Here is a 14,342-nt window from a genome sequence, read left to right on the forward strand (position 1 = left end):
ACGAACAGAGGAACAAGAGGAGGCCCGCCTACGTGTCTCTCCCCTAGCAGCTGACATGGGCGGCCCACGCTGAACCGGCCGGTTTAGACACGAAACGGATAGCCGTTTTTTTTCATCAATCAAAACTACCAAAGGACGTCTATTGTTCCACGCGTGGCCGGCTCTGACGTCGCACCGCTCGCTTGCCCAACATGTCTCCTTCCTCGCCCCGTCGACCATCCTCTAACCCCTTCCCCACTTCCTTTTTAGATGCCAAGGATCCCTCCCCCACCCCTTCCATCCGGTCAATGCTCGGACTTCTCTTCATCAGTGATTTTGCAGCCGGTCCTATCGTCTCTGTCCCCGGCTCGTCCTCGATGAATACATCACGGATGACCATGTCATCCCCGTCTCTGGCTTGGTGCTCCTTAGGGTCGTCTCCAAATTGACTGAAACATCAAATATTTTTCAATCAACTCGAGATAAGGAAAACACTAAATTATCCGCAACAAGAGAAAAAATCCAAGTTTTTTACTCGTTGAATATTTACCCTCTACAAACAGCAGTTTACAAAAGGTTTCAAGCTTTCCAGTTCAGTAGCAATCCTTTTATCCGCAACAAGAACTATCACATGTCCTTTCATCCGGCGGCGTCGAGCTAGAGGGGGTGTCGGCGTGGAGGTGACGATATCATTTGCCCTTCTTTCCATATTGGCATGCAAGGACACATGCTAATAAGAGGTACTATGGCCTACAAAGGCATGTTGAGCTGGAGGCAATGCCCTTGATGGATGCATGATTGGACTCGAGCGACAGGCGTCAACAGTGAGCACTAGGTCAGGGTTAAGGGTAGGAATATTTAGAAGGATGGCCTTAACCTACGATGATAACCACTAATAAGATAGTGATGGACACATGGAAAGAGGCAACTTGTCGTGCAAGGACGTGAGAGGAAGATGGACGGGAGGGGAGAGGTTTGCTAGAGGGGGCTCATCAGGCCATATGGGGATGGGTCAAAGGTGTTCCCAACGAGTGATCATGAATATTTGTGGGTGGGTGGAAGGTTGTAGAGTAAGTGTCAAGCAATCTTGGTCTTTTGCTTTTGATCACATGGCAAAAACAAAATAATGGTCTTTTGATTTTGATCACATGTCAAAAAAAGTGTTGGCAAAAATTAATTAATCAATTAATACATAAATAATCCCAAGAAAGTACTATACTTATGTACTTCCATTTGAACCTTGAGCCACAACTAGGGGTGGTGGAGAGGATTTGCACATTCGCTTCTTCGTTGGTAAGGATGGAAACAACATCCTATGCTTATGACTTTGAGGGTCAGAAAAATTGCCACAAGCGATTAATGCTAGTTCAGATATCATTTATCCTATGATGATATTTGGAAGGAAAACATGACCTTGAAAAAATGATGATGATTAGGTTTAACTAGACATTTCTTCGAGGAGGAAATTAAACATGCTTTCAATGGATGCCAACAGGGCTCCAGGACCTGATAATATCCCAGCTGTTTTTTGTTAGACATGTACACTAAACTAAGTCAAAACATGGCTACATCATGACTTTCCAATGTCAAACCGTGCATGCCCAGATTTCAATGGCTACCAGGCAAATATCTAAGTGCAGTATACTACCCATCAACAAAATCTATGTACGAATTAGTTATCAACTTGTGTCTTCGGGTGATAACGTGCCAATGTCAGTATGCATACTAGGCGATTTAGACAAAAGGTTTTTGTCGACCTTTGTTTCCCTCAAGAAGGTTTTTTCTCTTAAGAAACATGAAAGCAAAGTGCATTAACCATGGACACCCGGGATTTCTGGGTGATGTGCAATCAGACGACAAGAACTAGGTTTGAGCAGGGCAAAGAGACATGAAAGGATGCACGCACATATACTAAAATTCTGGTAACCAGAAAATTCCGGTATAATATCAATGATCTACTAAATATGACAAGAACATGAAATGTCAATGCGCTTCCAAACTTCCATAAAAACAATGTTCTGACGACCATCATTTTGCTAAGTTGCACAAGAGAAACCACAATGATAGATTTCCAGCTGGGACAATACATGGGAAGGAGAAACTAAAACATCATGGTAACAGGCTAACCGCCAACACATGGTACCATTATTGATGACTCTTTAGAGAAACATAAATCGGCAGACAAACATCATGACTGAGCTCACATCTTAGTCCCAATCAGTGGATGGAACCTGCCCAAACAAAACAAGGCACAATAAGTTTGCTTCAAAGATTTACCCAGATGACGTAGATGAAATTTTCAAATATCTTGAATAGTACTTTGATGTAGAGGAAATAAACTACATCCTGAGCAAAATTGGGTAGTTGAATAGTTTAGCCTTGTGAGGCAACTCTACGACAAATATGACCATTCAAAGAGGCCTCAAGACCCAAGAGCGCTCTAGGATTGAAACAAGTTGGAACCCATGCAATTTGACTACCGATCTCTGATAATCATACCGACGACAGGCTTGGACAACAATTAAAACAACGAGGCAAAGGCGGTCCTTGCTAGATGGATGTGTAATTACAGCGGACCGGTTAGAACAAGTAGGTAGGGATAGCAAATATGGATGGAGGTAACTTACAATCTAAGTGCGATCACAACACTTGATGCTAATATGCTCAAGAAGTATGCCACATGTCCTCAAGACGTCCAAAATCTTGCAAACAGCATTATCAACTTTCCTACATTTAATGTTGACAACCAAATGAGGCAGACACACAAATGATTGTCTGGATCCTTCTCCTCCTACAAAGTTCTACAAGATACACAAATTCATTGCCACAAAAAGTCATACAAGATAAAACCTTTACTAATACATCAACATATTTGAATCAAATACCTCAGGGAAATCGATCTTAAGAGTGAGCTTCTCAAGATTTGGAGAGTGTTGGAGAATGCAAACCAGGTCAGTAGCCGTAAACCAATCATTGAGTTTCAGAGTCTTTAACTTGTCAAATTTAGGGCACCATTCCAAATCCCGTTTGAAGATAGGCTGGACAAATTGCAAATGAACAGAAAAAAAATTCAGACTCTAATACAATATATTAGGAAATACAGTTGGGTACTTCAATTACAAAATTAGGGAAAAGGAAAACTACACCATATGCCTTGAACTGTCACATTTTATTTTATCAAGAAATCTTGTTATTAATATATTGATTTAAGGGCCACCGGGTGAAGATAGAATTAGCAAGATGTGGAGATGAAAATAAACAACTTGAATATATGCAACACTAACAATGGATATAGATACTATAGGTACAGGAGAAATTAAACCACGGGTGGTAAGTGGCAAATAACAGTAGGAGTAAGATAGTGGAAAGTATACCAATTCAGGCGTAGCAATCAATTTCAAATCAACAGCATTGGATAATCCATTGAGAAGTAGACACTTCTTGTGAGAACATCCACCACATTTAGGGTCACTATGACAGACATTATAACACCCATTGCCAAGCAAAATAGATGCTTTTTCCAGTAATGGCATCTCTTCAAGGAAAGGAGTCAAGCACTGAAAACTACCTAGTTCCAGTGAGATAAGGCGCGGGGCAGCAATAGGAATGTGGATATCCTCGGAGAAGGTACAATTCCCAACTAACCGCAGATGCTTTAGTGAATTAGAACATATCTTCCCTGTGTCGACGTAGCATCTTTCTATTGTTAGCTCCTCTAATACTGGGCAGCCCGAGAAATCTACTGAGGAATCTACGAGGTCAAGGAATCTAAATTCTATGGTCCTCAAGTGGCGGGAGATGAGTGGTGAATCTTTGACTAGTAATGGTTCATATAAAATATCACTAGCACAAATCGAGAGCTTCTCAACCCGACACTTTAGAGCGTACTCGACCAACGGCTTGGCTTCTGTGAAATTGATATAGTCCTCGTCACTGTAGGGATTGATCTGGCAGTTGGTCAGAGATGCGTCCCCCCTAAGATGGATTATCAGCTTGGCCAATTTATTGAAACGCTCGCGACTAAAACTTGACCAATTCTCAAAGATGAAGCGCAAGTTGGTTTTGCGCCTCCAGAGGTCACGCCACTGGGTACCGAGCACACAAGTCTGTAGGGCTTCATCCCCCGGCATAAGGGAAAGGATGTGCTCGAGCACATCGTCGGAGAGGACGCGAAAAGGATCCGTGCCTGCGTCAACAACCTTCTTGTGCATTTCGTCGAACAGGTAGTGGGTTCTACGAGTGCAGGAACGAAATCAACAAAAACACAGGGAAAGTGGAAACCACAAAGTCGATTGGGGTATTGAAGACAAAGAAAAAAATTGCAGCATCACCTGAGCATGACTCCTGGACAGGTCGAAGCTCTGGCCGCCGCCGGCCGCGGGAAAGAATAAGGAGGGGAAGACGCTTCCTCCCATCCCATCCCTACGGTATTTAAACCACGAGGGTTCGAAGCAGTCCCTAGATCTCGATTCCCCATGCGTCATTATTGCCCGCTCATTTATTTATTTTTAGGATAGTGATGAAACTGCACCGCTTTCCTGCCCTCTCACGCATAAGGCGGTTATGGTCGTCCATTCTTTTGATCCGGTCGTTTCTAGTCATCAGATCTGGTCTATGTAGCCACCTAAAAATAGCTGTCAATTACTGGCCGAGCTATCCTAATGGGCTGCTGCTCTAGAGGCTGAAAGCGATCCTTCTGGTTAATTGGGCCTGCACTCTTGCGTGAAGCCCGCTCCAGCCTTGGAGAAAATAGAACTAGCGAAGCGGGCCTCCTCCTCTTCGTTCAACCTCTGTTCGTCTATTCCTGGAGCCACCGCTCGATCGAGAAAGGCCAGGGATGAGGCTAGCGACGGCGCTGTGTTGCGTGGAGGCGACGGGTCAAGGCACGCCGTCGACTCCGTCCCACGTGTGGCGACCGCCTACCAGCCGCCGCTCCTTCTTCCTCTGCTCCGGCCTCCGGCGTTCCCCTCCCCCCATGCCGCGAAGGAAGTGAGGGTTCACAGTTGTCCACTCGCTCCTTGCCTATAGCCATCGCACGTGGAGCCGGTGAGGGGTTCATCGGCAGGCACGATGTGGGAGGAGGACTTGGGGATCTGCCAGCATCCAGTAAGGGAGGATGGGAGAAATCCCCTTGCTCTTCCGGTTTGGCTGTTCCCTATGGTTGCCGGCGACCGGTGCTTTCAGCAGTCTACAAGTTGACGTGAGCTTAGATGATACTCCAATATCGATCCAAAGGATCTCCCCGATTTGGCAATGTCGCATTCAATCTCTTGGTTTGCTAAGGGCATCTCTAACCGCGCTCCCAGGAAGGCCTCCCCAGGCTTTTTTTTGCGCCGGCGCCGAAAAAACGGTCCAGTCGCGTTCCCAAGAGCCCGATTTTCGTCGGTCTGGGCCGAAAACAGCGCCGGCGGACCCAGGCCGAACCCGGCGCGCTGGGAGGGCGTCCGGGGGCGCCGGGGCAAACTGTTTTGGCGCGAAAAAGTCGCGGGCCAGCCGCGTCAGGGACACGGCGGCTCGTCTTCCCCCAACTGCCTCGGTTCCCGTGGGGAATCAATGGCAAGTCTGCCGCCGGCCAGCCTTGCCATTGATTCCTCACGGGCGGCGCGTCACGGGACGGCGCGCCGACGCCTCCCCTCCCTCGCACGCGTACACACGGGCGCGGAGCGGCTATAAAAGCCGGCGGTCTCTCAGTCGCCTGTGCCCACACCAGACTCGCCCCTCGCCGCCGCCCAGCCCCTCTCTCTCCGTCTCCGTCTTCCTCTCCTGAGCGCCACCGGCAGCCCCTCTCTCTCCCTCTCTATCACTGCCGAGCCCGTCGCCATGGCAGAGCGCTTCCCCAGAGACGAGGCGGCGGCGAACGGCTTTGGCCGCCGTTCGCTCCGCAAACAGGAGTCCTGGCTCCTGTTCCAGGCGAACATCCCGGCGCCGCCGGACATGCGCGCCGGTGGTCGGCGGCGCGAAGAACAGTGAGGGGCGCCACCTGTGGTGGGGCGTCCCCGGCCGCACGCTGGATGGCGTGCTGGCGTACCTCGACGGCGGCAACAACCCGTCGTTGACCTATCCTGCGATGGGGCCGCCCCGTCGCAACACCGACGCGCATGGGCGCCAAGGAGGTTCGCCTCCTCCTCGTCTTCCTCCTCTCGCTCATCTTCCCACTCTTCCGGTTCTCCGGCGCTTCTCGGCGTCAAGGCCGAGCCCGCGTCGATCGGCGCACTCGCAGCGTTGGCATCATCATCAACGAGGGCGGCCGGCGCGCCTCCTCTTCGTCGGCTCCTCCGCGCTTCGTCAAGCCAAAGATGTAGCCGGGGCTGGCGCCGATGAAGGCGGAGTTCGACGACGACGACGCGGCCCTAGAATGGGCGCGCCAGGACTCCATTGCGATGGAGAAGGCGCGCCGGGAGAAGGAGAAGGAGCGCCAGCGCGCCGCCCTGCGCCACTTCGAGGAGCGCCGACGCGGCCGCGATGAAGACGGGGTCGTCGTCTTATGCGACAGCGACGACGCGCCGCCGCCAGTCCGCCATGGCGACGCCGGGCAGGGGTCCAGCAGGGGCTCCCGCGTCAAGGAGGAGAAGGCCGACGACGACGATGGCGGCGACGACTTCAGCCCCTTTCTTTTTTAGATTAGGTTAATGTAATGAAAATGCGCGAATTTCACCGAAAATTGCCATGTTTGGCCGAAATTTAACTAATTTTTATCATAACTTCGCTGAACGGTCCTTTTTTTATTTTAATACGCGCCTGGGGACGGCCCTGGGGGCCGACGGCTGGGGACCGACTCGCCCCCAGAGCCATTTTTTGCGCCGGCTCACCCCAGGTGGCGCTTTTAGACGCCCCCTGGGGGGCCAACGGCTGGAGATGCCCTAATTTCACTCCGCTCCTGCAGTGCCCTCCACCTGTTCAACATAATGCACGACATTTTGTGGCGAGTGACAAAGACCACTTTCGGCCAAACTCGCCATGACTTGCCAGCTCCGGATGATTACAATAACAACATGTATCACAATTATAGTAAGATGAACTTTCGCAGACAACATGTGTCAGTTTGTTGCCAATTATTTTATTTGTATAAAGTAAGAATTCTTTCACTTATCTAACCACTACATACTAATGTTTGTTTTTGTCAGGATTGCTTTAGGAACAATTCATTGCCATTTAGTTGAGCAGTGTGTAGTGCCTGCTTAAAGTATGCATATATGACACGAACACAGTTTCTATTACCGATAACGCAAACATATAATCGACTTCTCAACTCCCGATAAAAAACATTGCAATGTTCTAACGGCCATCATTTTGCTAAATTACACATTCCCAATTCAACAAATTAGATACCATATTGCTAAGTTGCACAAAACAAACCACAACGTCAGACTTCCAGCGGAAACCAAAGATGGGAAGGAGAAACTAAACATCACGGTAACAGGATAACCGCCAACACATGGCACCATTATAGACGACTCTTTAGAAAAACATAAAGTTTCAGATGAACATCATGGCCAAGCTCACATCTTAGTTCCAGTCAATGGATGGAAGCTGCACAAACAAGACAAGGCACGATAAGTTGGGTTAAAAGATGTACTCAGTTGACATATACAGGAATTTCAATTGCCCTGAATAGTGTGTACACTTCTGTATAGAATAAAAAAGCAATTTATTTTTGCTTCGGTTAAGTTGGTTCACTATCAGTTTTCTCGGTATATACCAAATAAACCGAAGTTCAAATTGGTATGGAAATCTCATACCATACCATAAACCGTATAATTGGGCTCGGTTTGGTTTTAAAATGCACAGGGTCACTGAATAGCACTTTGATGTAAAGGAACTAAACTGCACCCTGACCAAAAATCTGTAGCTGTTAAAAAATAGTTAGCCATGTGAGGCAACACCAAGAAAAATCTGACCATTCAAAGAGGCCTTAAGATCCAGGAGGGCTTTTCGCTTAAAACAAGTTGAACCCATGCAATTTGACTGCCAATCTCTGTTAATCAAAACAACAACAGGCTCGAGCAACAATAAATACAGGCAAAGGTAGTCCTTGCTGGATGGATGTAGATCACTATACTGCGCATTCAATCCATTATCAATTCTTAGTAAAATGTATTCTACCAAATGGGATATGATAAGAGCTAAAGAGAATTCAAGAGCTACTATTTTCATCAATAACTAAACGGTAGAAGTAGAGTTGTAAAAGAAATTTGAAAATGATAGAAAGGCAAGAGAATAAAAATTAGAACATTTTTGCATGGATGGTACAGATTTATACGCTCATCACGAATCGCTGCTAACTACCGTAGTGTCACCAGAAACTACAGAATAATAAAATTGTGTTGAGATTTAACTGCTATTCTAAAGTACATATGTCCATCACATACCATGTAAACCCAAAAAATGGTCATACATTTAAATTGATGTACAATTACAGCGGATATGTTAGAACAAGTAGGAATGGGCTGCCATACATTCTACAGTAACTGATAATGGATACCAAACATGGATGAAGATAATTTACAATCTGAGTGCAACTGCAGCACTTGATGCTAATCTGCTCACGGAGTATACCACATGTGCTCAATACCTTCAAAACTAGGAAAGAACTACACAACAGGCCCTGAACTATCATACTTATTCAATCAAGCCACTATGTTATGAATTTATAGATATGAGGCACACTAGAGGAACATTAAGTTAGCAAGCCGTGGTGATGAAAATAAGCAGCTTGCCTATATGCAGCTCGAACATGGAAAATAAATAGTACAACTACAAGAGAAACCATGGGTGGCAACTCGCAAATAGCAGTAAGAGTAATAAAGATAGCCGCAAAGCATACCACTCCAGGATCAGCAATCAATTCCAAATCAACAGCACTGGACAAGCCATCGAGAAGCAGGCACTCTCGTCAATTCCAAATCAACATTCATAGGAAGGGTCGTCGCAATCCTCCGGGTAACTTTCACAAGAATCGTTGCATGACTGGCCAAGCATAACATACGCTGTTTCCAGTAATAGCATCTTTCCAAGGGAAGGAGTCATGCCATCAAATTCATTTAGTTGCAGCGAGATAAGACGCGGGGCATAAATATGAATGCGGAAATCCTGAGGGAAGATGCAATCCCCAATGAACCACAACTGCTCTAGTGATTTGGAAGATATGCGCCCGTCAATGCAGCAATCTTCAATTGTTAGATCCTCTAATACCGGGCAGCGCGAGAAATCCAGCAAGGAATTTACGAGGTTAACTTGACACAGTTTCATGGTCTCAGCTGCCTGGAGAAGAGACGTCCGTCGAGCAGTAACCGTTGGTCACCGAAATGATCATCGCAAACCGAGAGCTTTTCAACTTGGCACCTTAGAGCGTACTTGATGAGCAGCTTGGTTTGTGTGAAATCAACAAAGTCCTCGTCAATGCAAGGATTGATCTTGCAGTAGGTCAGAGGCGACTTCCCCCTGAGGTGGATGATGAGCTTCGCCAGCTGACTGAAACGCTCGCAGCTGAAACCTGACCATTCGTCAAAGATGAAGCGCAGGCTGGTCTTGCGCCTCCAGAGGCCGCGCCACTGGGTGTTGAGCATGCAGGTCTGCAGGGCATCGTCCCCCGGCAGGAAGGACAGGATGTGGTCGAGTAGGTCGTCGGGGAGGACGCAGAAGGGATCCTCGCCGGTGCCAGCAGCCTTCTTGTCCATTTCGTCAAACAGGTGGCGGGTGCTGCGGAGCGGGAAGACAAAGATCGCAAGAAACACAGGAAAAGAGGGGAAATCCTTGGCCGCAATGCCGACTCGACTCATAGAATCCGCGTGATGATCCATTCACTTTCTCTATATATACAGAAGAAAAGAAGAAGGCAGCAGCATCACCTGAACTCTACTGCGGGAGCGGCAATGAAAATCAGCAGAAACACGAGAAAAAAAAAAGGAACCACAAAGTCGATCTGATTCTGGAGAAAAAAAAGGAAGAGATTGCTGCTTCACCCGAGCACGACTCGCGGACGGGCGGAAGCTCCGGCCTCCGGCAGCTGCGGGGAAGAAGAAGAACAGGGAGAGGAAGACGCCTCGTACCAACCCACCCCGAAGGTATTTAACGAACCACAACAAGGGGAGAGCAGAGGGCGGCGCCGTCCCTCCACCTCGATTCCCCATGCGCCATTATTGCCGCGCTCATTCCGCAGAGAAGAGTCGCACAGGAGCGGAATACGAGAAGACCACCGAGCCGCCGGAGGGGAGCACCTGCGCAACCCGTGGGCATTCTGGTTCTGTGGAGCCGACGTTTTCTTTGGAGTAATTTCAGTTCATTTTTGCTTATTTATCTTTTTTTTTGTATATCTTTTTTTTGCATATCCTTACCTATCTTTTCTTTCACAGGGATCAAGTACAGTTGCACCATATGTAGTATTTGCTCCCTAGCGTAAATGTATTTGCTCCCTTTCTAGTTTTTTATATCAAAATTTAGTTGTTTTTCTTAGTTCTTATCAAAATTTAGTTGGTCATAGATTTTTCCTTTAAGACCAAGTACAGGATGCACTTCATGCAAACATGAAACATGCACACACTCGTATAATCCAGTGAGGATTGAATTAGTCTGAGAATGACAAAGTTATAAAATGCCATGCTAAAACAATCATCTTTCCTAAAAAAAGCCTCTTTAAAAGGACATATGGCGCCAAAAGTTTGATCTTCGGTATGACTGGATACAATCATCTTCTCCACCCACTTATATGTACTCCCTTCGGTAAAACAAGCATGTCCCCTTTTATAAGGTCCCGCGTTTGAAAGGTGCATGCATGCAACCATTTCATTGGTTGTATTGAAAGCTATTGTTGTTGGTGCCATGGCTGAAAAGTTAATACACTTCATGTGTGCTTTTTCATTGGCTGCATTCATGTGAGAGAGTGTATTGAGAGTGGAATGGAAGAATTAATGTGAGCAAATTACTATGTGTCTTGGTCTAAGAGAAGTTGTCTTTAGGCCTAATAAACCCGGACGGAGGGAGTACCTGACAATCCGACCTAGAAGCTTGGCGGCATGGTTGGACTCGGCTCCATTTCTTGGCCCCGAAGGCCTAGCCCAAAAAGCAGGAAAAGGACAAAAAAAGGTTTTAATGGAAATACATCATGATAGAAATATAAGTGGCCACACGCTTACATGAAGGAGGGCGGAGATGCGACATGACGAGCAACATGGTAGAATGCTTCAACAATATGTTTAAAAGTGTCCGTTCTTTTCGGTGACTGCAATAGTGAAATATATACCTTCTTAAAGCTCAACGAGTATTTTCTTAGGCACTCTCGAACCACTATCAAATGGATAGCTGAAAAGAAAGAGTAAACCTCTCACGCCACTTCTTGTTGTCCACTCGTCCGGCGAGAGCCTGGCCCTCGAGTGGAAGCCATGTGATCATGGTGAAATCCTCGAGGGTCACTGTCATCTCGCCACAAGGGAGATAAAAGTTGTGTGTCTCCGACCGTCAACAATTGACCGTCAACGGTTGACCGTCAACGATCAAGCATGGCTGTGAGAGTTGAATGGCACATCACCAGCGGCACACGCTTGAACCGAAGAACAAACGGTAGGAGCCCGATACTCACAAAGTAGGGCTCATAGCGCACGCCGTATTGCATCTGGTTAGCCTTTGTAGGTTCCTCAGCACACACGTCAGTTAAATGAAGGTAGACAGGCAAACAAATGCCGTTTCAATGGGAGTGAAGGTGTGCCCAGCGGGCGAGCAGTGGGCGACACTCTCGCCTAGCGAGACACTTGAATACTGGTTGTAGTGAGCAGTCACGTCCACTATGGACCGATATGAATGCGGGCAGCTGGCTTTAGGTGGGAATATGCACGGGCATGAGAGTGGGGTTTTTGGTGGGACAGAGCCCCGCAAAGCCAAGCATATCCAGACTACGCAATTCGGACCGTGTCTGGAACCGGGACCAAAGGGGTTAGACGAACCGGGACCAATGACCCTGATCCCCGGCCGGCGCCCTGGCCTCACGAACTGGGACTGATGCACCCTTTGGTCCCGATTCGTGAGTGAACCGGGATTAATGCCCTTACCAGGCGTCAACCAAAGCCCTGTTTTCTACTAGTGACGGCTGCATGTGGTTTAGGGTCGATGTTAGAGATGCCCCAAATGAAAAAAGTGGAAGTACAATGGTTACCACAAATTTCTACTATGCATGTAAATGGTTTGCGTCGTCGATGCAAAATTTGGCCCTCTGCTTCTTTTACTGTTTAATCACTGATGAAGACAGCAGAAATTCCCATTTTGAAATGAAGTTTATATGCGCTTTCACTATTCCGCAATTGCTAGCCAAATTATAGTATAACTCAGGACGCGTCGAAGCCAAAGTTGTTATATTTATTCTCATGTAACGTAGTTTTTCAGGTTTCGGTTTCCACCACTTTGCTTTCTGCAGGGAGTTTTACTTCATTTATTCTAGCAGAAGCTGTATCGCAGCACGCTCGTGCCATAACTGGTACGCCGGATTCGGCAGCATCTCCACGCTCTATGTCATGAGATCACTGGTACGCGCCGGGTGCGAGGCGCGGGCACACGACGGCCCTGAGCGGCACCTTCTTCTGCAGCGCGAGGCCGAACTCCTCGTCCATGTCCATCCCGGCGGTGCCACCCTCCGGCACCTCCCAGTCGAAGGCGTGCACCAGCGCGCCCAGCATGTGGTGCACCAGGGTCACCCCCATGCGCGCGCCCGCGCAGATCCTCCTGCCGGCGCCGAACGGGATGAGCTCGAAGTGGCTCCCCAGGGGCTCCACCTTCCTCCCCTCCTCCGTCATGAACCTCCCCGGGTCGAACCTCGCCGGCTCCGGCCACACCGCCGGGTCCCGGCCGATGGCCCAGATGTTGACGAGCAGCCTCGTGCCCTCCGGGACGTGGTACCCCTGCACCGTGCATGGCTCGGTGGAGACGCGGGGCAGGCTGAGCGGCGTCGAGGGGTGCAGGCGGAACGTCTCCTTGCAGATGGCGTGGAGGTAGGGGAGGCGCGGGACGTCGGATTCTTGGAGGAAGCGGTGTCGGCCCACCACGGCGTCCGTCTCCGCCTGTGCTCGTCGGAGGATCGCCGGGTTCGCCAGCATCTCCGCCAGCGCCCACTCGATCGTGCTCGACGACGTGTCCGTCCCCGCCGTGAACAGGTTCTGCATGCATGCATGTGTGTCATGTGTCATGTCTGATGAGTGCATGCATGTGTTTGGTTATTTACAGGGGGGTGTACACGTACGTTGAGTAGAGCTTTGATGTTGAGGTCAGTGACGCCGTCCTCCCCGGCACGGGCATCGCCACGACACGCGATCAGCCGGTCGACAAGGTCCGGCTGGCGGCCGTGCTGCCTGTCACTGTCGGCCTCATGTTCGGACAGCAGCCGGCTCCAGACCCTGTCAAGCCTCGCCGACAGCCGGCGCATTCTCCGGCCGAGCCCCTGCAGGTCCATCCACGCCACGGCCGGCAGGAAGTCGCCGAGGTTCACCAGCCCGGCAGTGGTCATCAGCTCCACCACCATCTCCTTGAACTCCCTCGCCTCCTCGTCCCCGGCCTCGTCCAGCACTCGCCGGCCCACCACCGCCTGCCCGATGATGTTGGCCATCGCGCAGAACAGGAACTCCGGCACCTCCACCGCTCCGCCACGCCGGCTCATCGCGCGGACCATGCGGCCGACCTCCTGGCGGCGCGCGTCCGCCCAGTCGGCGACCGCCTGGGGGCCGAGCAGGCCGAGGCTGCACTCCCGGCGCAGGCGGCGCCACCTGGGGCCGTAGGGGGCGAAGACGAGGTCCTGGGCGCCGTACGCCAGCACCGTGGGCGCCACGTCGTCCGCGGGCCGGTCGAGGAAGCTGCCGCCGTGGTCCCTGAGGAAGAGGCGCGCCGCGTCCGGCGTGGAGGCCACCACGACGCCCTGCCTGCCGAGGGTCAGGTGCATGATCGGGCCGTGCAGCCTCGCCAGAGCGGCGAGCGCCCGGTGCGGCGCCCGGCCCAGCAGCGGCAGCGCGCCAACCATCGGGTAGCCCCGCGGGCCGGGAGGCAGTGGCAGCGGCGACGCACGCTTGGTCCGGAGGATGGTGCGCGTGAGGTAGTGGAGGACAACGTACATGATCGCTAGGACTAGGAGCTCTTGAAACATGGCGATGGTAGTAGCACTGCCCGGCTCCATAGTCGATGTCGATCTCGTGTCGTGCAGAGAAGAAGTGAAGGCTTTTATAGGGCAAAATTGACCGTGCGACTCCGTCGTAAAATCTACCATTCCTAGACGACTTTGGTCAATCGATCTACCGTTCCCTGTCGTGGCCATGCCGACCGTCAATCTACCATTCCGTCTTGAAACAGACAGAATCCAATTACGTACTTTAATTAGTTAGAGTAGATTGCTT

General features: G+C 49.7%; 1 protein-coding gene across 1 annotated transcript; it reads right to left on the reverse strand.

Moving 5' to 3' along the window:
* Positions 1-12,387: 12,387 nt before the first annotated feature.
* LOC119317373 (flavonoid 3',5'-hydroxylase 1-like) lies at positions 12,388-14,125 on the reverse strand. The gene is made up of 2 exons (XM_037591819.1): positions 13,202-14,125; positions 12,388-13,118 (listed from the first exon to the last, which is right to left on the reverse strand). Exons 1-2 carry the CDS (start codon positions 14,123-14,125, stop codon positions 12,486-12,488), a joined length of 1,557 nt encoding a protein of 518 aa, XP_037447716.1. The 3' UTR covers positions 12,388-12,485.
* Positions 14,126-14,342: the final 217 nt, after the last annotated feature.

The sequence above is a fragment of the Triticum dicoccoides genome, chromosome 6A (genome assembly GCF_002162155.2).
Source record: "Triticum dicoccoides isolate Atlit2015 ecotype Zavitan chromosome 6A, WEW_v2.0, whole genome shotgun sequence".
Classification (NCBI taxonomy): domain Eukaryota; kingdom Viridiplantae; phylum Streptophyta; class Magnoliopsida; order Poales; family Poaceae; genus Triticum; species Triticum dicoccoides.